The 26737-nt window shown below is 41.7% G+C and overlaps 1 protein-coding gene across 1 annotated transcript; it reads left to right on the forward strand.

The window, feature by feature from the left end:
* Nucleotides 1–5006: 5006 nt before the first annotated feature.
* On the forward strand, nt 5007–26135 carry LOC122559379 (hemagglutinin/amebocyte aggregation factor-like). The gene is made up of 9 exons (XM_043708831.1): nt 5007–5119; nt 7311–7340; nt 7733–7762; nt 12336–12365; nt 12762–12791; nt 17189–17267; nt 21652–21840; nt 24906–25058; nt 26028–26135. The coding sequence occupies exons 1-9, from the start codon at nt 5062–5064 to the stop codon at nt 26071–26073; spliced, it is 645 nt and encodes a 214-aa protein (XP_043564766.1). The 5' UTR covers nt 5007–5061; the 3' UTR covers nt 26074–26135.
* Nucleotides 26136–26737: the final 602 nt, after the last annotated feature.

Raw genomic sequence — 26737 nt, forward strand, 5'->3', positions numbered from 1 at the left:
CGGACACTATACTGAAGTCCATGTAGATCACATCTACTGCTCTGCCCTCATCAATCTTCTTTGTTACTTCTTCAAAAAACTCAATCAAGTTTGTGAGACATGATTTCCCACGCACAAAGCCATGTTCACTGTCTCTAATCAGTCCTTGCCTTTCCAAATACATGTACATCCTGTCCTTCAGGATTCCCTCTAACAACTTGCCTACCATCGATGTCAGGCTCACCGGTCTATAGTTCCCTGGCTTGTCCTTACCACCCTTCTTAAACAGTGGCACCACGTTTGCCAACCTCCAGTCTTCCGGCACCTCACCTGTGACTATCAATGATCCAAATATCTCAGCAAGAGGCCCAGCAATCACTTCCCTAGCTTCCCACAGAGTTCTCGGGTACACCTAATCAAGTCCTGGGGAACTATCTATTTTTATACATTTCAAGACATCCAGTACCACCTCTTTTGTAATATGGACATTTTTCAAGATGTCACCAGCTATTTCACCACATTCTGTAACTTCCATGTCCTTCTACACATGGTGAGAGATTTCTTTTTGCTGGTCTGCCCCAACCCGCTTTTCCCATTGGCCCCATTATTATATTAAGCGATTTTCTATTAAGCTAGGTTTCACTGGAATGCAGCTACAGCGTAATAGAAGATCTGCCTGTATTACCTCCTTCCCACATAGTTAGTTACTTTTATTTCAAGGTGAATAGAGTGTTAATTTTCTTTCCTCTTTTTTTAATTGTGGTTCTTAATTCCTGTAACAGTTGTGAAAAGGTTAGAATGAGCTGAATTTCTGACAATTCTCTCATACCTTCACTTGAAACCTTGTCTTCTAAAAGTGTTAATAAAAAGGAGAGAAATGGAGAATAAAGCATGTTCTCTGATGGCTTTGTAGATCTAATGGTACTCACAAACTATGTTTTGAACAAACATGCATGCACTGTCTGTAGACACACCTCACATTTCCAGCACTTCCATTCTATATAAAAAAGACACAAAGCCAAATTAATTGTATGTGTATAACTCACAAAGTCAACTTGAGTTTGGATATAATGTGACTGAGTAATAGAGGGACGATCCTCCATATCTGTTACTGTATAACTTGGGTTCTTCAGTGTTTGACCCTCTACATCTTGAATTCACACTTGTTAAAAAGTAATAATTCACCCAAGCCATTACTGTGAAGTGTATTTTTACCTGTGTTAGCTCCAATTAATCTTTGCAAATTTGAAAATGTAGTTCGATTATTTTAGGTTTATTATTGAAATGAATGTACATCGGAGAAGTGAATGATTTATTAATTTACCAACAGGACAACAGCTTGTGAGGCCATTGTAGCTCATAAGGGCCTGATACGTCTAATTAATGATTCATTAATCTTTGTTCTTTAAACATTATGCAACTGCTGAATCTCTTGGTTTATGATTTCTCAGATTAGAGGGTTGTTTTCTGAGAGTTCGCATAACCAGGCAGGTACATGAATAGGAAGGATTTAGAGCGATATGGGCCACATGCTTGCAAATGGGACTAGATTAATGGAGAATATCTGGTCAGCATAGACGAGTTGGACCAAAGGGTCTGTGCTGTACATCTCTATGATTCTATACAACCAGCCTTTTGGTCTGCCAGTGTTGCTTGAATTCATTGTTGGCTCTATTGAGCAAGTTCAGTTTGTTTTGCAGTTGTGAAGGAATCACTCATATCATACTTTCTAGTATTTTTTTCCAGAAATGGCACAACAGAAATCTGACTGAGCAGAAAGATGTCACGGTTATTCCCCAGTTTTTGTCAACCCAAAGTTGACAATGTATAAATAACACTGAGGTTGTGGGTGGTCTGGGTGATGATGGGAGGTGAGGTCATGGTCGAGGGGGCAGGAGGCAGAAGTGTCAATGAGTTGATGCCTTGCTTCAGCGGTGTTTAGTGGCCAGGCACCAACTCACGGACACCACCTCCTCCTGCTGCCCTCGACCATGACCTCACCTCTATCACCAAGCCATCATCTCCAAGACCATTCCGACATCACCTCAAGGGATCTCCCATCCACAGCCTCCAACCTCAGAGTCCCGGAACCCTGCATCACCTGACTCTACCCCTCCCCCAAAATTCGCAAACCTGACTGCCCCGGCCGACCCATCGTCTCCACCTCCTCCTGCCCCACATATCTCCTCATACCTTGACACTGTCCTGTCCTCCTTGGTCCAGGAACTCCCCACATACATTTGAGAAATCACCCACCTCCTCCATGACTTTCATTTCCCCGGCCCCCAAAGCCTCATTGTCACCATGGATATCCAGTCCCTATACACATCCATCCACCATGGCGATGGCCTCCCAGCCCTCCACTTCTTCCTCTCCCGCTAACCCAATCAGCACCCTTGCACCAACATACTCATTTGGTTGGCTGAACTAATCCTCACCCTCAACAAATACTCCTTCCACTTCCTTCGGACCAAAGTGGTAGCCATGGGCACCCGCATGGGCCTCATCGTCAGATACTTGGAACAGCCCATCTTCTGCAGCTACACCGGCACCATCTTCTGCAGCTACACCGGCACCGGCACCGCATCTCGGAGAAAGTGAGGACTGCAGATGCTGGAGATCAGAGCTGAAAATGTGTTGCTGGAAAAGTGCAGCAGGTCAGGCAGCATCCAAGGAGCAGGAGAATCGACGTTTCGGGCATGAGCCGAAGAAGGGCTCATGCCCGGAACGTCGGTTCTCTTGCTCCTTGGATGCTGCCTGACCTGCTGCGCTTTTCCAGCAACACATTTTCACCTCTGGCGCATCTCCTCCACTTCCTGCACCTCAACACTTTTGAACCAATCCCCTCCAACCACAACAAGGACAGAATGCCCCGGTCCTCACCTTTCACCCCACCAATCTCCACATACAACGCATCATCCTCCATCATTTCCACCACCTACAATCCAACCCCACCACCAGAGATATATTTCTCTCCTCACCCCTATCAGCATTTTGCAGAGACCATTCCCCCCGCAACTTCCTAGTTAGGTCCACACTCCCCCACTCCCAGCAAGAGGTGTAAAATCTGTGCCCACACCTTCCCCCCACCCCCCTCACCTCTATCCAAGGCCCCAAAGGATCCTTCCACATCGGCAGAGATTTTCCTGCATATCCAAACACCTCATCTAATGTGTCTGTTGCTCTTGATGTGGTCTCCTGTACTTTGGGGAGACAGGATGCCAACTTGTGGAATGTTTCCAAGGAAATCTTTGGGACACATCAAATAACCCCACCGTCCTGTGTCCGACCACTTCAACTTCCTCTTCCACTCCTCCCATGCAAGTCCTGGGCCTCCTCCATTGCCAGATCAAATTCACCTGATGCCTGGGGGAAGAACAGTGGGCGGCACGGTGGCACAGTGGTTAGCACTGCTGCCTCGCAGCGCCAGAGACCCGGTGGGGCACATCAAATAACCCACCGTCCTGTGTCCGACCACTTCAACTTCCTCTTCCACTCCTCCCATGCAACTCCTGGGCCTCCTCCATTGCCAGATCAAAGTCACCTGATGCCTGGGGGAAGAACATCTCATCTTCTGCCTTGGGACCCACCAACCACACGGGGGCCGAAGGGCCTGTTTCCACACTGTAAAGTAATCTAATCTAATCTAATCTAATCTAAACATCTCATCTTCTGCCTTGGGACCCACCAACCACACGGCATCAATGTCGATTTCACTAATTTCCTCAACTCCCCTCTCTCATCTCATCCCAGATCCAACCCTCCAACTCAGCATAGCCCTCTTGAACTGTCCCACCTGTCCATCTTCCTTCCCAGCTATCCACTCCACCCTCCCCTCCGACCTATAACCATCACCCTCCACTTGCATCTACCAATCACCTTTCCAGCTACCTCACCCTCATCCCCACCCTTATGCTCCTATTTATCTCTCAGCCATACACGCCCCCAATTCCTGATGAAGAGCTTATACACAAAATGTCAACTCTCCTGCTCCTTGGATGCTGCCTGACCTGTTGTGCTTTTCCAGTGCCACACCTTTCAACTAATTCCTGGTAAGGTCAGGATAGACTCAAAGTTGTAGTTGGGAATCTTTGATGTTATAACTGATTATTAGGTACTTTCTTCAGCCATTGTCTCAATATTGTTTCTCATATAAAGTCATGCATAAGTTCATGGAGCCTGTGAACTGTAAGGCCAGCATGGTGTCATAGTGGTTAGGACTGCTGCCGCACTGGGTTCAATACCAGCCTCAGGTGACTGCTTGTCTGGAGTTTACACATCCTTCCCATGTCTGTGTGGGTTTTCTCTCACAGTCCAAAGGTATGAAGCTTAGGTCGATTGGGCATGCTAAGTTGCCCTGCAGTGTCTAGCAACGTACAGGTTAGGTGGGTTAGCCATGGCAAATGTAGCATTATGGGGATAGAGTCAGGGGCATGGGCCCAGGTGGGATGCTTTTTGAGGGTCAGTGCAGACTTAATGGGTCAAATGTCCTCTTTCTGCACTAATATTCTATGACTTTGTCTGTGGAAGTGATCCTTTACAGAAAATGTATCTGGACCAAGTCTGATCTGTAACAATGCATCTTATAATACATCTTATATGTAATCTGGAAATGTTTATTATGAAGGTAGTTTCTCTGAAAATTGTTAGTATTACATACTTCGACATTTAGTATCCTTCACCCTAATGAAATGAGCAGAAGTTGACTTGACGTTTCAAGGAATTAAAATGCAAACTATCCGTGGGAGAAAGGTTTTATTACCAGGCTGTACTGTTAGTGGAGTGAGTGACTTCAGTCTGCTTACGTGATACTGGCAAGATCAGACTTGGGCATGAAGTCTTGTTCTATTAATAGAAAGCACTCGTTCCAATTTTTTCTCCTGAGCTATGTTTAAAAAGATTGTGCATATGGTCATTTTCTCACGAGCACCTGCAGCTAATGGCATTTTGAAGCTTAGACTCACATCGTTGATTAGTGTGTTCAAAATGCAGCTGATTGTGATATTTCTGGGAATATAAAGGCTAGGGCTAGGTGTTTCTACTCCTGTGTTGAGCTGTCAGTCAGCTCTTTGAGCAGAAACAATGAAGACACTGGGCCTTCTACTTATTGTCATTGCTGGAGTCCGTGGATTATCTCCAGGTAAATGGAGAAGGATATGTTTTATGACCCTAGTATATTTCCATAACCCGCTCAGCCAGACTTTTGGCTGTTTTCAATGAAATGTTGAATTAAAACTCGTCTGTTAATGATATTTTGTATGAGTAGCTCCTGGGAGTTAGAATGAGAATCCCTAAATTAAATCTGCACACAATGCCTAAAGCCTCCTTTAGACAGGAGACTGTTTGTTTTGGCTGGTTTAAAGTCCAACCTGCACAGATTGTGCAGTGGAACCAACGTGGAACCATCTCTATTCTATACAGTGTCTCCTATGTTCCACGCTTAAATCAGCCCCAGGATTTTATAGATGTAGTCTTGGCATAGTCGAGGAAATCATTGGTAATGGGAGAAAATAAAAAATGCATTCTCAATGAGGAGTTACATAAACAATGGAAATCAAATATTTCTTTTGTATTAATGTAACTCATTGAATCTGTGACTTAATGCATAAAGGTGTGTGAATCCCTGGCACTGGATGAGGTGTACCCTAGAACTCTGTGGGAAGCTAAGGAAGTGATTGTTGTGCCCCTTGCTAAGATATTTGTATCATTAATAACCATAGGTGAGATGCCAGAAGCATGGAAATTGGCTAATGTGGTACCATTAAGGAAAAGCCAGGGAAATATGGACCAGTGAGTCTGGTGGGCAGGTTGTTAGAGAGATTCTAAGGGACAGGGTTTACATTTGGAAAAGCAAGGACTGATTAGGGATAGTCTGGTTTTGTGTTGGGAAATTGTATCTCACTAACATGACTGAGTTTTTGAAGAAATGACAAGCAGGATTAATGAGGGCAGAACAGTGGATGTGATCTGTATGAACTTCAGTAAGGTTCTTCATGGTATCTGGTTAGCAGGGTTAGATCACATGGAATACAGGGAGAACTAGCCATTTGGATACAGAACTGGCTCAAAGGTAGAAGACAGAGGATGGTGATGGAGGGTTGTTTTTCAGACTGAAGGCCTGTGACCAGTGGTGTGCCACAAGGATTGGTGCTGGGTCCATTGTTTTTCCTCATTTATATCAATGATTTGGAAGTATGGTTAGTATGTTTGCAGATGACACCAACATTGGAGGTGTGGTCAACGGCGAAGAAAGTTACCTCAGAGTACAATGGAATCTCGATCAGATGGGCCAATAGGTCGCAGAGTGGCAGATCGAGTTTAATTTAGATAATTGTGAGGTGCCTCATTTTGGAAAGGCAAATCAGGACAGGACTTATACACTTAATGGTAAGGGCCCAGGGAGAGATGCTGAACAAAGAGACCTTGGAGTGCAGGTCCATAGTGGCTTCAAAGTGGAGTTGCAGTTAGATAGGATAGTGTAGAAGGCATTTGGTATGCAAACCGTTATTGGTCAGAGCATTGAGTACAGGAATTGGGAGGTCATGTTGCGGCTATGTGGGTCATTGTTAGGCAACTTTTGGGATATTGCGTTAAATTTTGATCTCCCTGCTCCCTGGATGTTGTGAAACTTGAAAGAGTTCAAAAAATGTTTACAAGGATGTTGCTAGGGTTGGAGGTTTGAGCTACAGGGAGAGGCTGAAAAGGCTGGGGCTGTTTTCCCTGCAGTGTCAGAGGCTGAGGAATGACTTTATAGAGGTTTATAAAATCATGAGGGAATGAATAGGGTAAATAGTCAAGGTATTTTTCCCCAGGGTGGGGGAGTCTAAAACTAGAGGGCATTGGTTTAAGGTGAGAGGGGAATGATTTAAAAGGGACCCAAGGAGCAAATGTTTCACACACAGGGTGGTGCATGTATGGAATGAGCTGCCAGAAGAAGTGATGGAGGCTGGTACAATTGCAACATTTAAAAGGCAAATGGATGGGTGTATGAATAGGAAGGGTTTAGAGGGATATGGGCCAAAAGCAGGCAGAAGGGACTGGATTAATTTAGGACACCTGAATGGCATGGATGAGTTGAACTGAAGGGTCTGTTTCAATGCTGCATGTCTTTGTGACTATTACTCTAACAGCCCCTAAACTGAAAGCATACAACTAAATTGAAATTTAAAATAATCCATGATAGTTCTTGCGTATTTGCAGGTCTCAGGTTGTCGGGGAGAAAATTCTCAAAATATGAGATTTAGTTTCACTATGCTATATTTTAAAGGGATTAAGAGATTTTCAACTAATTCCATCTCACTTTAATATAAGCTCAATATTATCTTTTCCAGCACGAGAACCCAATGACATCAAACATCCTGGTAAGTCCCTATAAATCTTTAATATCCAAAGTAAAAGTGAACATTGTACCTTAGCAGATGAACACACGCTGGTGTTCTATTCTGTCAACATAGAATAATCCATTTCACGTGTTCTTGCTTCTTCACTTGTAAGTCTAAGCAAAGATTGATGATTAAGTGAGGATTCCCAGGAAAATCTCACTTCTACTTTCATCTCCACGTATGCAACAAAAACCAGAAATTGCTGGAAAGACTCAGCAGGTCTGGCAGCATTTGTGGAGATAAATCAGAGTTATTATTTCAGATTCAGTGACCCTTCCTCAGAACTGATGGTAGCTATACTTAGAAGAGATTGAGTGATTTTCAACTGATTCCATTTCACTTTAATGTCAATTCAATGTTATGTTTTCCAGCACAAAAGCCCAATGGCATCAAACATCCTGGTAAGTCCCTAAACATCTTTAATATCTAAAGTAAAACGTGAATATTGTACCTTCGTGGATGAACACATTATTATTCTATTCTGTGAACAGAGGATTATCCTTTACACATACATAGAACATAGAACATTACAGCACAGTACAGGCCCTTCAGCCCTCGATGTTGTACTGACCTGTGAAAATAATCTGTTGCCCATCTAACCTACACCGTTTCATTATTATCCATATGTATGTCCAATGCCATTTAAATGCTCTTAACATCGGCGAGTCTACTATTGTTGCAGGCAGGCAGTTCCACGCTCCTACTACTGAGTGAAGCAACTATCCCCAATATCTGACCTAGACCTATCACCCCTCAATTTAAAGCTATGTCCCCTCATGTTAGCCTTCACCATCTGAAGAAAAAGGCTCTCGCTGTCCACCCTATCTAACCCTCTGATTATCTTACGTGTCTAGATTAAGTCACCTCTCAACCTTCTTCTCTCCAACGAAAACAGCCTCAGTTCCCTCAGCCTTTCCTTGTAAAATCTTCCTTCCATACCAGGCAACATCCGAGTAAATCTCCTCTGAACCCTTTCCAAAGCTTCCACATCCTTCCTATAATGCGGTGACCAGGATTGTACACAATACTCCAGGTGCGGCCACACCAGTTTCGTGCATAGCTGAAGCATGACCTTGTGGCTCCTTTATAATTCTAAGAACTTGCCTGTTGAAGTGATCCTTTACAAAAAATGTATCTGGATCAGGCTAAAATTGTAACAGGACATTATAGAGTTTACTATTATTTACTTATCTATCTTACTTAACTCTGTGATCTGCCTGTATTTCTCACAAGACAAAGTTTTTCACTGTGCCTTGGTATACGTGACTATAAATTCGATTCAATTCAATTCATATGTATGTTCTGTCAGCAAAAAAGACCCTGAGCTTCCAGTTGCTGCTGCTTCAGTACACCACCCTGTTCCCTGGCCAACATCTCTGTCTCAGGCTTCCAGTGAATTTCAAGCTGGAAGAAAAGCACCATATTTTCCAATTAGGAACTTTACAGCCATCTGGATTCAATATTGAGTTCAGCAATTTTGCTCTTCTCAGGGTCAGTGCAGACTCAATGTGTCAAATGACCTCTTTATAATTCTATGAACTTGCCTGTAGAAGCAATCCTTTACAGAAAATATATGTGGATCAGGCCGAAATTGTAACAGGACATTATAGAGTGAACCATATAATGCATCTTAAATGTAATCTGGGAATGTTTATTACAAAGAAAGTTTGTTTTGTTAGTGTTACGTTATTCAGCATTAATATCCTGCATCCTAATGAAATGATCAGACATTGACTTGAAATTTCAAGAAAATAAAATGCAAACTATCCTTGGGAGAAATATTATATTACCAGGCTGCACTGTTTGTAAAATGAGTGACTTCAGTCAGCTTACATCTTACTGGCAAGATGAAATTTGGATGTGAAATCCTGATCTGTTCAGGGAAAACATTTAGAGATGTACAGCACCGAAACAGACCCTTTGCTCCAACCCTTCTGTGCCGACCAGATATCCCAATCTAATCTAGTCCCATTTGCCAGCACTTGACTCATATCCCTCTAAACCCTTCCTATTCATATACCCACCCAGATGACTTTAAAATGCCGCAATTGTACCAGCCTCCACCACTTCCTCTGGCAGCTCATTCCATACATGCACCACCCTCTGCTTGAACAAGTTGCCCCTTAGGTCTCTGTTATATCTTTCTTCTCTCACCCTAAACCTATGCCCTCTAGTTCTGGACTCCATCACCCCAGGGAAAAGACCTTGTCGTTTACCCTATCCATTTTCCTCACGATTTTATAAACCTCTATATACCCATCCAGATGCCTTTTAAATGCTATAATTGTACCAGCCTCCACCACTACATCTGGCATTTCATTCCATACATGCGCCACCCTCTGCGTGAAAACGTTGCCCCATAGGTATCTTTTATATCTTTCCCCTCTCACCCTGAACCTATGCCCTCTCATTCTGAATTCCCCGATCCCAGGGAAAAGACCTTGTCTATCTGTCCCTACCATGCCCCTCATGATTTTATAAATCTCTATGAGGTCACTCCTCAGCCTTCAACGTTCCAGGGAAAACAGGCCCAGCCTGTTCAGCCTCTCCCTATAGCTCAAACCCTCCAACCCTGGCAACATCCTTGGAAATCTTTTCTGAATCCTTTCAAGTTTCACAATATCCTTCCAATAGGAAGGAGACCAGAATTGCACGCAATATTCCAAATGTGGCCTAACCAATGTCCTGTACAACTGCAAGATGACCTCCCAACTCTGTACCCTTACCAATAAAAGAAAGCATACCAATAAAGGAATGCCAGTCTTATCTATCCTGACTACCTGCAAAATAGCCCAAGCCCAAAGGTGGCACGGTGACTCAGTGGTTAGCACTGCTGCCTCACAGTGCCAGGGACTCAGGTTCGATTTCATCCTTGGGCGACTGTCTGTGTGGAGTTTGCATGGGTTTCCTTCAAATGCTCTGGTTTCTTCCCAGTCCAAAGATGTGCAGGTCAAATGAATTGACAATGCTAAATTGCCCATAATGTAACACGCATTAGTCAAAGAGAAATGGATCTGGGTGAGTTACTCTTCAGAGGGTCGGTATGGATTTGTTGGGCCAAAGGGCCTGTTTCCACATTGTAGGGAATCTAATCTAATCTATTTAGCCTCTTCCTATAATTCAAACCCTCCAACTCTGGCAACATCTTTGTACTCTTTTCTGAGCCCTTTCAAGTTTCACAACATCCTTCCGATAGGAATGAGACCAGAATTGCACACAGTATTCCAACAGTGGTCAAACCAATGTTCTGTACAGCTGCAGCATGACCTACTAACTCCTATACTCAATGCACTGACCAATAAAGGTAAACATACCAAATGCCATTCTTAACCATCCTGTCTACCTGTGACTCCAATTTTGAGGAACCTGCACTCCAAGGTCTCTTTGTTCAGCAACACTTCCCAGGACCTTACCAGTAAGTGTATAAGGCCTACCCTGATTTGCCTTTCCAAAATGCAGCACGTCACATTTCTTAGAGTAAATGAGATCTGTCACACCTCAGCCATTGGCCAATCTGATCAAGGTACCAATGTAGTCTGAGATAACCTTCTTCGCTGTCCATTACATGAACAATTTTGGTGTCATCTGCAAACTTACTAACCTTACTTCCTAAATTCACATCCAAATCATTGATATAAATGAGGAAAAGCAGTGGACCCAGCACTGATCTTTGCGGCACACCATTGGTCACAGGCCTCCCATTCGAAAAGCAACCTTCTACCACCACCCACTGTCTCTTACATTCAAGCCAGATCTGTATCCAAATTGCTAGCTGTTCCTGCATTCCATGTGATCTAACCTTATTAACCAGTCTACCATGAGGAACCTTGTTGAGTATCTTACGGAAGTCCATATACACAATGTCCACTGCTTTATTTTTATTTGTTATCTATTTGCACTTGTCTTTTTTTTCTCCTGGGCTACTTTGCTTGTGGTTGTGGTCATTTTCTCATGAGCACCTACAGCTAATGGTAGTTTAAAGTTCAAACTCACATCGCTGATTAGTGTGTTCAAAAATGCAGCTGATAGTAATATTTCTGGGAATATAAAGGCTAGGGCTAGATGTTTTTATTCCTGTGTTGAACAGTCGGAGTCAGCTCTTTGATCAGCAGCATTGAACGTAGTGGGCCTTCTACTTATTGTCATTGCTAGAGTCCACATAATGGAGAAGGAAATGTTTTATGTGTAACATTTCCATAACCCACTTAGCCAGTCTTGTGGCTGTTTTCAATGAAATGTTGAATTAAAACTCGTCTGATAATGATATTTTGTGTACTAGTAGCGCCTGGGAGTTAGAATGAGAATCCCTAAACTAAATCTGCACACAATGCCGAAAGCCTCCTTTAGACAGGAGACTGTTTGTTTGTTTTGGCTGGTTTAAAGTCCAACTTGCACAGATTGGCTACACTGCACAATGTGGAACCATCTCTATTCTATACAGTGTCTCCTATGTTCCACGCTTAAATCAGCCACAGGGTTTTACAGATGTAGTCTTGGCATAGTCGAGGAAATCATTGGTAACGGGAGAAAATAAAAAAATGCATTCTCAATGAGGAGTTACATAAACAATGGAAATCAAATGCTTGTTTTGTATAAATGAAACACATTGAATCTGTGATTTGTTCCCCATAACATTCATTGAAGAGGATAACAGGTGAGGTTACACAAACTGGGAGGGATATGAGTTTTTTTTGTAATTGGACTGTATCCCAATTACACTTTTACTTAGCAATGAGGATTACATTTAGCATGTGGGTAATAAATGCACATCTATATTATGGATACAACTGTCCCTGTACTGAAAGCATACAATTAAGTGTTGAACTATAAAATAATCCTTGATCGTTCTTGTCGGTGTCAGGTTGTTACATGGGTGAAAACCCTCACAGTATGTGGTTTCATTTTACTATGCCATACTTTGAAGGGATTGAGAGATTTTCAACTGATTCCATCTCATTTTGTTATCTTTTCCAGTACAAAGGCCCAATGACATCCAAGGTCCTGGTAAGTCCCTATAAATCTTTAATATCCAAAGTAAAATGTGAATATTGTACTTTAGTGGGTGAACACATACGCTGGTGTTCTATTCTGTGAACAGAGGAGAATCCATTACATATGTGATGCTTCTTCACTTGTAAATTAAGGAATGATTGATAGTCAAGTGAGGATTCCCAGGAAAATCTCACTTCCATCTCCTTTCAACTCCTCATATGCAACAAAAACAGAGATTGCTGGAAAAGCTCAGCTGGTCTGGCAGCATTTATGGAGAGAAATCAAAGTTAACGTTTCAGATTCCATGACCTTTCGCCAGGATTGATGGTAGCTATACTTTGAAGGGATTGAGAGATTTTCAACTGATTGCATCTCATTTTAATGTCAATTCAATGTTATATTTTCCAGCACAAAAGCCCAATGACATCAAACGTCCTGGTAAGTCTTTATAAATCTCTAATATATGAGGTAAAATGTGAATATTATACCTTAGTGGATGAACCTAGGAAATGTTGCTGAACAAAGAGACCTTGAAGTGCACGTTCATAGTTCCTTGAAATTAGAATCGCAGGTAGATAGGATAGTGATGAAGGTGCTGAGAAGTGGCAGATGGAGTTTAATTCACATAAATGCGAGGTGCTGCATTTTGGGAAAGCAAATCTTAGCAGGACTTATACACTTAATGGTGTGAATCTAGGGAGTGTTGCTGAACAAAGAGATCTTGGAGTGCAGGTTCATAGCTCCTTGAAAGTGGAGTCGCAGGTAGATAGGATAGTGAAGAAGGCGTTTGGTATGCTTTCCTTTATTGGTCAGAGTACAGAAGTTGGGAGGAGATAGACAAGGTCTTTTCCCTGGGATCGGGGAATTCAGAATGAGAGGGCATAGGTTCAGGGTGAGAGGGGAAAGATATAAAAGATACCTATGGGGCAACGTTTTCACGCAGAGGGTGGCGCATGTATGGAATGAAATGCCAGATGTAGTGGTGGAGGCTGGTACAATTATAGCATTTAAAAGGCATCTGGATGGGTATATGAACAGAAAGGGTTTGGAGGGATATGGGCCAAATACTGGCAAATGGTATTAGATTAGGTTAGAATATCTGGGCGGCATGGATGAGTTGGATCGAAGGGTCTGCTTCCGTGCTGTATATCTCTATGACTCTATAACACACATGCTGGTGTTCTATTCTGTGAACATAGGATTATCCTTCACATGTGTGATACTTCTTCACTTGTAAGTCTAAGCAATGATTGGTCAAGTGACAGTTTCCAGCAGGAGGCCACCACCAGACAGAGGTTCCCTTCCCCTCCCCTCCCCTCCCCTGTCAGCCTTCCGCAAGGACTGTTCCCTCCAGGGCACCGTAGTTCTCTCCTCCTTCGCTCCCAACATCCCCTCCCCCACAGCCACATGAGGACTGCAGAAGCTGTAACACCTTTCTGTTTACTTCCTCCCTCCTCGGTATCCAAGGGCCCAATCGCACTTTCCAGGTGAAGCAGCGCCTTACCTGCACTTTGCGCAATCTAGTCTACTGCATCCATTGCACCCCATGTGGTCTCCTCACTATTAGGGAAACAAAGCGTAGACTGAATGACCATTTCAAAGAACATGTACATTCTGTTCACAAAAAAGACCCTGAGCTTCCACTTTAACACACCACCCTGTGCCCTGGCCAATATCTCTGTCTCAGGCTTGCTGCAGTGCTCCAGTGAGGCTCAGCACAAGCTGGAAGAACAACACCTCATTTTCTGCTTGGTGGCCCTGCAGCCTTTTGGACTTAATACTGAATTCAACAATTTTAGAGCTTAACACGCTCTCACATGTGCTCATCCCAACCTCCATAAGAGCCCAAAAATGATCCCTAAGCACTTGAAGCTGGCTCACAGGTTCACCAATGCCGCACTGTAGATGCTGCTGGACGGGGTCACCAAGAGAAGGTCAATTATCTTCCCAGGTCCTTACAACAGGAGGCAACCTTATCAGTGCCCTGCAGCCTGGGCTGAGATGACAGCACTATCTGTGTTGCTGAGCTGCACCAAAGGCGCACACAGCAGTGCTACAGAAAATGAATGATTTCCAGCAATTCACAAGGGCACCATTTTCTCCCTACTACCTGAAATTGTCAAGGGTATCACTGAGTCTCGTTATATCATTGCACAGACATTGCACAAAGGCACAAAGCCTGCAAAGCTTAGTATCTCCTATTTTAAAAAACTCATTTGTGAGATATGGGTGTAGCTGGCTGGCCTGTCTCTAGTTTACATTAGATTAGATTAAAGGTGGTGGTGAGCTGCCTTCTTGAACCACTGCAGTTCACCTGCTGTGAGTTGATCCACAATGCTATTAGGGAAGGAATTCAAGGAATTGACCCAACTACAGAGAAGGAACCATCCAAATCAGGATGGTGAATGGTTTGGTGGGGAACTTATATCTGCTGCTCCTGTCCTTCTAGATGGAAGTGTTCGTGGATTTGGAAGGTACTGTGTGAGGATCTTTAGTGAATTTCTGCAGTACATCTTGTAGATAGTACACACTGCTGCTATTGAGCATCAATGGTGGAGAGAGTAGATGCTTGTGGGTGTAGTGCCAGTCAAGTGGGCTGCTTTGTTCTGGATGGTGTCAAGCCTCTTGTGTGTTGTTGGGGCTGCACTCATCCAAGCAAATGGGGGGTATTCCATCACCCTCCTGACTTGTCTTGTAGATGATGGATAGGCTTTGGGGAGTCAGAATGTGAGTTACTCACCACAGTATTCCTAACTTCTGACCTGTAGTTGTAACCACTGTGTTTATGTGGTGAGTCCAGTTAAAGATTTGATCAAAGATTACCCCCAGGATGTTGATAGCAGGGGATACAGTGATGGTAACATCATTGAATGTCATGGGGCAGTAATTAGATTGTCTCTTTTTGGTGATGGTCATAGCCTGATATTTGTGTGGTGTGAATGATTCCTGAAGAAGGGCTTATGCCCGAAACATCGATTCTCCTGTTCCTTGGATGCTGCCTGACCTGCTGCGCTTTTCCAGCAACACATTTTCAGCTCTGAATGTTACTTGCCACTTGTCAGCCTAGATGTTGTCGAGATCTTGTTGCATTTGACTGCTTCAGTGTTTGAGGAGTCGCAAGTGGTGCTAACATTGTGCAATTAGCGGCAAACATCACCATTTCTGACATTGGGCCTAGGACATTACCCTGGGGAAATACTGCAGAGATGTCCTGGAGCTGAGATACTGACCTCTAACAACCACAACCTATGTGCCAGGTATGACTTCAATCAGAAGGAGAGAGGTGAACTGGCCAAGGAAGGCCAGGCCTATTCTGTGACAAAAGGAAGGTAAGAATTGCCCAGAAATACAGGCAGATGTGAACAACACATTGGCATATGGAAGCTATTCTGTATCTTCATCAATTCATTCTTTCTCTTCTCTTCTGCAAGCACTAACACCACGCAGACCAGCATGTCTGAAGAGGAAGCCTTTGAAACCTTAAAGGATGCAATGGCAAGGTGTTTACTCCACCTTCCAGCAGCACAGAGACATCCAGCTTGATGGATAGATTATAGAATGCAGGACACAATCCCCTGGACACAATCCCCCTCTTGTTGGTGGAGGAAACACTACGCCAGGTTTGTGATATTCAAAGAATTTTGGTAAACCAGACACCTGCTGACTCCTATGCAGAAGATGTTCCTCTGTACTTCACTATACATCACATGGTTAACCTGCAGAGAGCGACACATGGGAACATTAAGCAGCTTTGTCTGATGGCTTTAATAGGTTGGAGAGCAAGATGGAAGACTCCATGTCCAAATGCAGCAAAATCTGGACAATATCTAGTTTTGGGCTGACAAGTGGCAAGTATCATCAATAACCAGAAACTGAACTGGACCAGCCATATAAAAGCAATTGGCGACGAAAGAAGTTCAGAAGTGAAGAATCTTGCAGTGGGTAACTCATCTGCTGTCTCCCCAAGGCCTGAACACAGTATACAGGGCACAAGTCAGGAGTCCCACTTTCCTGGATGGGTGCAACTCCAACAGCACTCAAGAAGCTTGACATTATCCAGGTCAAAGCAGTCCACTTGATTGGCATCACTTTCACAAACATTCAGTCCCTCCAGTTTTGATACTCAATAGCAACAATGTGTATCATGTGTGCAAGATGCACTGCAGGAATTCACAAGGCTCCATTGACAGCACCTTCCAAACCCCAACCTTCTTCTAGAAGGACAAGGGCAGCAGATACATGGAAACACCACAATCTGCAAGAGCACCATTAAACAATTACCATTCTTACTCAGGAAATATATCCTCATTCCTTCAGTGTTGCTGGGTCAAGATCGTGAAACTCTCTCCCTAATGACATCATGGGTCTACCTACACCAAAAGGACTGTGATTCATGAAGGCAGCTCACCACTACTTTCTCAAGGCTAACTAAGGATGGACAAGATTCGAGTCTAGGCAGTGACATCCATATCTCATGTGTGAAAGAATAAATCAGGTGTCAATGCATATATGTAAGCTTCTTGCTGCTGACAGTGAGACTCTAAGGAGGGACAGGTTAATTGCAAAAGTTTAACTCTATGGTAAACATCTGATTTTTGGATTCCTGTACAACCAACTCATCACGTGTATTATTCTCAATAATTAGGAAGTGGAAAATTGCATCATAGCTTTGTGAATTATGTTTGATAGTGAAATTTCAGCGCAACCATGTTAAAATAATTTTTAACATAACATTACATGAAATGATATGCTGTATGAATGTGTTTTTGTCGTATGATGTGACATGTCAGTGAATTAGAAAGTCATATGTGTTTAATGACTGTCTTCTATTTCAGATAAACGCTGGTTGAATGAGTTTGATGATAAACTGCTTTTTACATGTCCCTCATTTAATACAATAGATACAATTAGCAGGTAAGTGACTAAAGATCATCCACATTAATCTCGCAGAAACCTAGTAAGTCTATAAGCTTATGTCACTTAGAGGCTTTTTAATATTTATAATTTGTTCATATCACAAAACTCTAACACAACTGATTATTTAGTTGTTCCCCTTATATGCATTCCTGAAGAAGGGCTCATGCCCGAAATGTCAATTCTCCTGTTCCTTGGATGCTGCCTGACCTGCTGCGCTTTTCCAGCAACACATTTTCACCCCTTATATACACACAATTCTTACCCAATTATCCCTCTGTTACCATAAAACCATCACCTATTCCCTCATTCCATTTGGCCTTCGGGCAGCCATGATGGACCTTTGAGTTCATGAATATCCATCATGGAAGATAGCTGCTCTCTTGAAACAAGTATTTTCATCTTTGCAGGATCTGGATTTTTTTACCCTGCCCTGAACAGTGTGGAAGGAGGCCATTCAGTCCATTGAGTCCACACCAATCCTCCAAAGAGCATCCCACACAATACCACCTCCCTATCCTAGCCCTGTAACCCTGCATTTCCAATGGCTAATCCACCTAACCTGCACATTCTTGGACTATGGGAGGCAACTAGAACAACTAGAGCCAGCCACCCAGCGGAAACCCACCCAGTTGCCCAAGGGCGGAATTGAACCCATGTCCCTGGAGCTGTGAGGCAGCACTGCTAACCACTTAGCCACCATGCTACCCCAGTGAAGAATTTTATGTAGCCAGTTATATTCATTTTTACTCCACATGTGTAAGCTCATTATTTCTACTTGTGGAATGAGTTGGATGTATTCATTCACTCTCAGCAGATGTTTTCCTGGTGAATTGGACATGTTCACATCTTCAATCATGCTGCTGGGTAACTGCTGCTCACTCAGCAATATCTCTCTCACTGGGACTGACAATACTTCTTTCAAGTACGGTGGATTGAAATGTTGTTCTTTAGCTTGTGTTGGCTCCCCATCCAGCACTAACGTCAATTCTGTGGTATCAATTTATTCTCCAGTCTTTTTGATTGCTTGAATAACTTCAGTTAACATTTTCCCAGTGAGCTCAAGTTGGTTGTACTCCTCATTTTAGCTTTCAGTATTTGCTTCTTGGAAAAGTTTGCCAATTTTTTTTAATCTAAAGTTTCCTCAGTGGTGCTATTAGTAGAAACCATTTCCACTTTTCCTGTATAGTCACATCCTTCCTTCTCATAGACAGTATGAAATGATTTGCTTATGCCAACATAGGCAATATCAGTAGACTCTTTCATCTCTTTGGGTTTGGTCATGAATCTAGAAGTCTCAATGTGATCTTCCTTTAGTGGCACCTTAACCAACAATTGTAGTCAGCGACTGCTGTTCCTTCAGCTATGGTGCCTGATCTGATAAAATAGTGACATTGAATCCTATATCAAGCTTAAAATTGATGAGACAAACATTAACAAGCTCCAAGAAAATTGTTGGTGAGGCAGTGGCTTAATGTTAATATTACCGGACTAGTAATCCAAAACCCCAGGCTAATGTCCTAAGATTATGGGTTCACATCCCATCATGGAAAATGGTGAAATTTGAATTCGGTAAAAATCAGGGATACATAAAATTAGCCTGATGGTGACTATGAAGCCATTGTCAATTGTTGTAAAGCCCATCTGATTCCTCATTAAAGTCCTTTTGCAGGTAGGAAATGTCACATGCTTCTGAAGAAGAGTCATGCTGGACTCAAACATTAACTCTGTTTCTCCAACATTTTCTGTTCTTATTTAAGACTTACAGCTTCTGTAATATTTCACTTTTATTTGGCTGTGTGTTGTGAATTCTGATTTCAAAGTTCCATTGTCACAGTTTCCACGAATCTGTATCGGCCATGAATGGACTGATTCTCTCGGATGCTGAATTCTTCACTTAAATCTTGCTCTTTCAAGGATTTTGGTGTTTCTTAGATTACAGTAATTGTCAAAAGCTTGATGCATTTCTTCAAATGCATCTGTCCTTCTTTAATATTTTGCTGTTTTTTCATCACCAGCTGCAGAATAATATATTTTCTTGTTTGTTTTGATATTTTGAAGCAATTTTGATTCCTAAGAGCTGTTTTTTTTTCAAAATGGCCAATCCTGTGTTCTGCTTAGCATATAACTGTCATCAAACATTTATTATATTTCCTGCCATTTTCTTTTTGATTATTTAATTGTCCTCCTTTACAGCTAATTTCAATCTGCAATATCTCCATGCTGTTTCTAATTAGCTGTCTTTTAAACCTTAATCTTGCTGGATAATTGTATTCTAATTTTCTGATTATAAAACTTTGCAAATCAAGTCAATGTTGCTCTATTTGTTTGATCTATAAGATTTGAAATTTTTCACTGGAGCGATGATGTCTTCTTTTCCTTGATTTTAGAAGGTTCTCTGCAGCAACTCCTCACTTAAAGTTAAGGTTGCATTCCTGATATCAAATGAAACAACTTCCAATAAAGTTGTTTTTTTTTCCATGGAAATCAATGTTAAAGGCTGAGTGAAATTGCTTGTGACATTTCTCACCTGAGAAAAAAAAACTACTGTATCATGCATCTGCAACACTGCATTCTCAGCTGAAATAAGTTGCAAAATAGAATTCATCACTAAATATATTACAAATATTTTACAAAAATTACTCAGCTTTGTTGTACGGTGCTGTTGGATTTGATTTAGCTCCATCCAGTAGTCGTAATCCTGGGATGACCTGCACTGACCAACTTCTGCCAATAGATGGAGTCCAGGACTCTAATTCAAGTGTGAAGTGAGGACCAAGGAGCAGAGTAACAGGGAAAGGAGATCCAGGTTTTAAGCCTGGAGGTAAAACAGGGACCGGAGATGAAGTCAAGGTAAAGCAACACTGGGAGAATGAGGCCTCTGATAGAGAGCGAGCCTCAGGGGAGACTTTGACCAAGGCCCCGCAAGGGGCACCTTATTGAGGAGTATAATGTTATGAGAGGCATGGACAGGACGGCTAGAAAGCAGGTGGTTTAAAGAGGATTTGAGAAAAATTGCTTTCTCCCAGAGAGTGGTGAGAATCTGGAGTGCTCTGCCTGGAAGGGCAGGAAAGCAGGAAACCCCACAAACTTTAAAAAGTACTTGAGTGAACACTTAAAATGTCATTATGTTCAAGACTATGGGCCAAGTACTCTTCAGTCAGACTCTATCTTCTTCATCTTTTAAGTTACCTTTATGTCACTTGAAGTCTACTCCATGACATTCCAAAAGTTGTAGTCTCAATGTGAATTTATTATATGACCCTTGAGCTTACTACAATAGTCATGTCTCTTGCTGCTCACTTGCATTAACAGTGACATTTGCTATGAATATTAACAGCTCCTTTTTTTACTTCTGTCCTTCTCAGCCTGGTTCTTTGTGCTGTTAATTGTAATTTTCTCTATGTGCCTGCAGGGGTTTTAAACTTATTCATGAAGCTTTAAGATTATCACTTTCCTTATAGATCTATCTTCTCTAAGAAGTGAGGAACTGCCAATAAGTAGTTTGTAGCCCAGATTGTCTTTGCTACACCTCTTACCAGCTCCAAGGTGAGAGTTTCAGATTGCAGTGTTGCTTTATCCCAGCCTTCATTCTCCAAGTTCTGCAAACAGTTTGTTCAGGCACTTGTTGCTGCTGACTAACTGTCTGAGCATTCTTAAGGTGATAATAACATTATTAAAGAGGTAAACTCACCTATCTTCTGAAAAAAAATTCTCCTTGGTTGAATGGAGGTTCAAAAACATTATCTTGAGGTGTTTAAGCAATTATCCCACTTCTGACTATTGTAAGTTTGCAGTATAGGATGCTACTACCAATTCTCCTTTCTAAACTAGGTTTAAGGCTCTGTTTAGTTACAGCGATGGACAATGAACAACTAAGGAATCCAAACAAGAAGATGCATTTGTAGCAACAAGATGTAATTTATTGTATGATGGCAATAGGTTCAAGTTAAATTGGCTAGTTATACAATCTACTGTAGCTTTCATGGTACAGGCCTGATGGGTCATAGGGTATTTTCTGTACTGTATAATTCTCTAATTCTGTGATACTGGGCCCCTAAGGAGCCAGGGGTGACACATCAGATATCTTAGGGTCTCAAACTGGACTCCTCAATTCTTCACCCAGAACTTTATGGTGTCATCAGATTGGGTTGAGCCTAACAGTTTCCAAATTACCCATTTCAGACCATTCCCTTACACAATCCTGCCTTAGTTCAATTTACGTACAGTAGTGTGTTTGCAGCTAGCAAAGGGAGCAAACTGAGTTGGTGGAATGCATTGAATTTACATATCAGTGAAAAGGCATTTGTCAAGTTCACAGACTCCACCCACTGTCTATCACCTGAAGTTATCCTGAAAATGCTTTTTGTGCTTTCCTTTCTAGTCAACATCACAGTTACTATGAAGATCGTTTGTGGGATTTCAAATGTAAGGGAACATTCAGTGAGCTACCAGCTTGTTCATGGACTAACTACGTGAACAACTTTGATGAAGAGTTTACCTTCACCTGCCCATTTGGCTCCATTATCAGTGGTACCGAGGCTTATCACAACGACTATCATGAGGACAGGAGGTATTTTGGAAACTAGCTTTATTGCTTCAAAGGCTGGACAATTTTATAAACAATTGAGTATAATATTTCCATTTACTAATGTAAACAAAAAAGTCAATGTTGAATCTTATCTTTCAGCACTTTAATTGACAGTTACAATGCACTTTCTATGTTAAGTTGTTACAAACATAATCACTTGGAGATACTCTACGTTTATAAATCCAAACTAAAGTACACAATATTGAACATAGAGTCATGGAGTCATAGAGATATACAGCATGGAAACAGACCCTTCGGTCCAACCCTGGAAACTGATTAAGAATATGAAGATTTCAGAAAAATAATCCCATTCCAGGTTTCTGGTAATATATCACACTTATGTGGTTATGGCATTATGATGTTACAGCAAAGAAACAAGCCATTTGGCCCAACATTGCATACTATCCTCGGCTCACCACTCTTCATCAAACTCCAACAGCATATCCTTCCTTTTTCTCTTGTGTGTCTTCCCCAGAAATGGATCAATGCTGTTCATTTTAATCACTTCAACTGATAGCAAACTCCACATTTCACTCTCCTGTTGGTTATCTAAATTTAAATATTCATTATAAACATATTACTGAGTGTATAAATTTATAGCAGTAATGTTGCAGAATTACCGTTGGCTTCAAGTTATCGGATTGAGTCCACTTAGAGGTTTCCAGGAAGGGCAAGGCCACTGTTGTTTCACATTGTTCTGATACAAGGTGACAGAGCTGAAATGTTAACTGTTTCTTTCTATTGGCAGACATTGTCTAACCTGCCGAGTATTTTTTCAGCAATTTTTGTTTTTATTTCAGATTTCCACCAACTGCAGTATTCTACTTTCCCATGTTGAAGTGCCCTCTCCATTTATAACCTTTGACCTGTAGCTCCTCTTGACCTGTAGCTTTAAGGAGCAATATTGCCTCTGTGTTGTATGACAGCGTAACCAATCAGAGGTCCCATGCCTCCCAATTAAAGGATGCTCTGACTTCCAGCTTCCTGAAGTCGCTGCTGTACACATATCATGGAATTCTGTGCAGTGGCTGGAACATTTCCAGGCAGTGTAGTTTGGTAGCTCATTCATCATCCTCAACCAGACAGAGAACCAGGCTCCATGGCAATCAATGGATAGCCCAATGAAAATCCTAATAGTTAGTTGTTTTGCCCTGGGATAGGTTCAGAGTTAGTCCTGACTTTGATTTCACACCCAGGTGGAAATCTGGATTAGTAATTCAGTGAGGCCAGTGGTATACATCATTCCAACCATGAGGGTTCGATCCTGAGAACCCCCACAAAATTCACAAATACAAAGCTTGCTTAACAGTAGTTTTTTAAAAATATTCATTCACAGGATAAGGATGTTGCTGGCTAGGCCAGCATTTATTGCCATTCCCTAATTGCACAGAGTACAGTTAAGAGTAAATCACATTGCTGTGGGTCTGGAGTCACATGAAGTCCAGACCAGGTAAGGATGGCAGTTTCCTTCCCTAAAGAACATTAGTGAACCAAATGGATTTTTCCAACAATTGACAATGCATTCCTGGTCATCACAGACTTTTAATTCCAGATTTTTATTGAATTCAAATTCCATAAGACCATAAGACCATAAGACATAGGAGTGGAAGTAAGGCCATTTGGCCCATCGAGTCCACTCCGCCATTCAATCATGGCTGATGCGCATTTCAGCTCCACTTACCAGCGTTCTCCCCGTAGCCCTTAATTCCTCTAGACAACAAGAATCTATCAATCCACCATCTGCCGTGGTGGGATTTGAACCCAGGGTGCCAGAGTATTGCTATGAAGCCAGCAATAATTCCAGTAGGCTGTTGCCTTCCCTGTAAATAGGTTAAAAATCGCAGTGTGAGAATTTTGCCCATAGATGTTGATTTTTGTGGCCACTTATCTTTTGGCGTGGATTTGTGATTCAAGGTTTTGTATATTCAGAGGATTTATTGTATTGACAAATGAAGATAAATACGCCAAAAGTCATTAAAAACCTCTGAAACCAGTGTGGAAGTTTGATTATTGACACCAGCAGGCCACCTAGGACTGGTAAATTATAACAGAGTCTTGTCTGAATGTAGGAATGTGACTAGCATGGAATATAAATAATGTCTTTCAAACTCAAGGCCAGTTTTCCCTGTAGACTCTGTCCAAACTAGTCAGTATCATCCAAATTATCATGGATCCGAAAATCTCCCTGTCTCCATTCCCAAGCAGTTAGTTACTTGTGAAATTCTGAGATATCAGACTAACATTATATCCTACATTATCCAGTTCTGATTGACTGCTTTCCTTGACATGATTTTCTGTGGTCTATCTATCATGAAGACCTACAATCCAGTCAGATATTTATTCGGGATATTTTTACAGAGGTTGACATTAACTGCTTTTGGTGGGACTCTGTTCTACAAAAACCAATACACTGAATGTGAGCAAAATATTCTACAGAATTCTCTGGGCTTCACTGAGTCTTGGTTGATTGACAAATCAAAGCCATTTCTCTAATAAAAGATTTTGTGTGCCTTTATCGTTGCAGAGGTGAACTGCTGTTTGCTTTTGGATGAGTTGGTATAATTTGCCTCCAAAAAGATACATGGACAGAATTTGGCTGATGGTTGGCCAGATCACTGTCTGGCAATGGGCTCAATCTGCTCTGAGCTCAAGGGGTTGATATTCTGAATGTAGCTCTGGACAGGGGTGTGAATTAAGGAATGGATTGTAATGCGCATCCTGCCTTGAAATTGAGGTCTTGCTGCAGGAATGAGAGAAATGATGGAATGACAGCACAGGGAGGGGCTGTCATTCTAGCTCACTGTTGCTTAGGAAACTGTCCAGAACTCCAATTGGTGCCTATCCCTGTTCTCAGCAAAAAGTTGCCTTCACCAAACTCCATCAGCTCACTGCATTTTTGGCAATTTGCTGCAACATTAGTAATTTTAGATTTTTCACTTCTGTCATTTGTGTTATCATACTGTTCCAATCTAGAACTCCAGTATGGTCTCAGTATTGTTTTTGAAATGCTTGTCATGTTCACTGTTTCACTGCTTTGTCTTTCTCAGGTGGAAGTTTTTTTGTTGCCGTGTAAACAATGCCTGCAATGATCAGTGTTTCTGGACAGACTATGTCAATTATTTTGATGATTACTTCAGCTGGAAAGTTCCAGACTCTAGCTACCTTGTGGGCGTTTCCAGCTATCATGATAACTATCGAGAGTAAGTGACTTGCAGCTTTTCAAATTTTCAGGTAGAAATTTCTTTGAGTGTATTAGGTGGACTGACAACATACAAAGATGGAGTCAAATGAAACCAGGGTACATGTCTGCAGAGTTTGACCACACAGGTTTCTGGACACAGAGAATGGGAGATGTTATACTGTGGTATCAGCAGGCCAGTCTTAGATCTATTACTTAATATAAGCTCCAGCCACCTACTCAAATGTTTTTGAAGGAGGGATCTATTTATGTTGTGACACAAAGAGAGGTACAGTGTACATGTCCATGATGTTGTGGACGTGGACTCAAGTTTGGACATTGTTCTGTCAGAAATGTTTTCTATATTTTTAGTGCTTGTAAATCCCATGGCATAGATATCATGGTCAGATATTACCTACTCCTGAAGTTCTTTGATTTGCATATTTTACTCTTTAAAACACAGGAACAACACTGTTTCCAAAGTAAAATCTATTACAGCTACTTTACTGTGAATAATGCCCTTTAAATCATCAGTACATTGTAGCTGTAAATGCTGAGGAACCTCATCTACAAACTTCAGAACTTGCATCTTCTAAATGTCTTCCCACCCGTAACAATTCGAATACACTTGCCAAAGTTCCTTTTATCTAATGGCGAAGTGTTCTGGGGTAGTGTGTGGGTAGAAGCACAGAAACATTGAGCAGGCAGTGTTTAAGCCTCTTGATTGATTACAATGTGATGTGGGGTGATGCAGGCAGGTTAATAATTGGTAGAGTGGGGTTACAGAGGGGAGACTGCAGCAACATGTTTTGGTATTGAAATTTTCAGTTCTCTGACTCTATTTGCCAAAGAAAATACCTGAAATACCAAAGCACTACCTGAAATCTAGACCACGGAGTTGGACTGGATAGATTTGGAGAGTAGTATAATCTAGTTGAAATTCATTGCTGGACTTTAATACTGACCACTTGTTTTCTATATTTAACCACAGGGACCGTCGGTGGAAATATCTGTATTGCACCCAAAAGACATGTTAACACAATGGAGGGCTGCAGGAAAAGCACTCACCCATACCGAAACATTCATTATACAGAAATATACAGCTAACCTGAAAATTGAAGAAAATTTCAAATGAAGTAAATGCATGATACTAAATGAATAAATTCTCTGACTAATTTTCATTTTGTGAAGGAGAATTATAGTAAGGAAGATAAAATATCTTGTAGGAAATGGAACATTTTACAAATGGTATCAGTATGGGGTATCTTTCCCAGGAGCTCATTGGTTCACCCTGTCTGTACCAGCTCTTTAAATGAGCAGTTCACTTAATGCTATTCACCTGCCTTCCTTCCATAACCATCCTCATTGTTGCTTTTGAAATCACCATCAAATTTATGTTGGAATGCCTCAATTAAACTTGCATCTGCCACACACACTGGCAGTATGTTCCTGATCATAACTACTGGCTGTGTGAGAATAACTTTCATAACACAACTTTTGCTTCTTTTACTGATTATTTTAAATCTGGGACATCTTACTCTTGGTTGTGTTATGAGAACTACCAGCTCAGGACCTGTAAACGTGAGTTAGTCAATGCTGGCCAATATGACACCTTAACCATAACCTCAGAACTTTTTTATTTTTGCACTAATCTTTCTGTTTTACACACAAGCAACCTTCCTACTTTCTCCCAGGTGAGTG

This window comes from Chiloscyllium plagiosum, chromosome 19 (assembly GCF_004010195.1).
Source record: "Chiloscyllium plagiosum isolate BGI_BamShark_2017 chromosome 19, ASM401019v2, whole genome shotgun sequence".
Lineage (NCBI taxonomy): Eukaryota > Metazoa > Chordata > Chondrichthyes > Orectolobiformes > Hemiscylliidae > Chiloscyllium > Chiloscyllium plagiosum.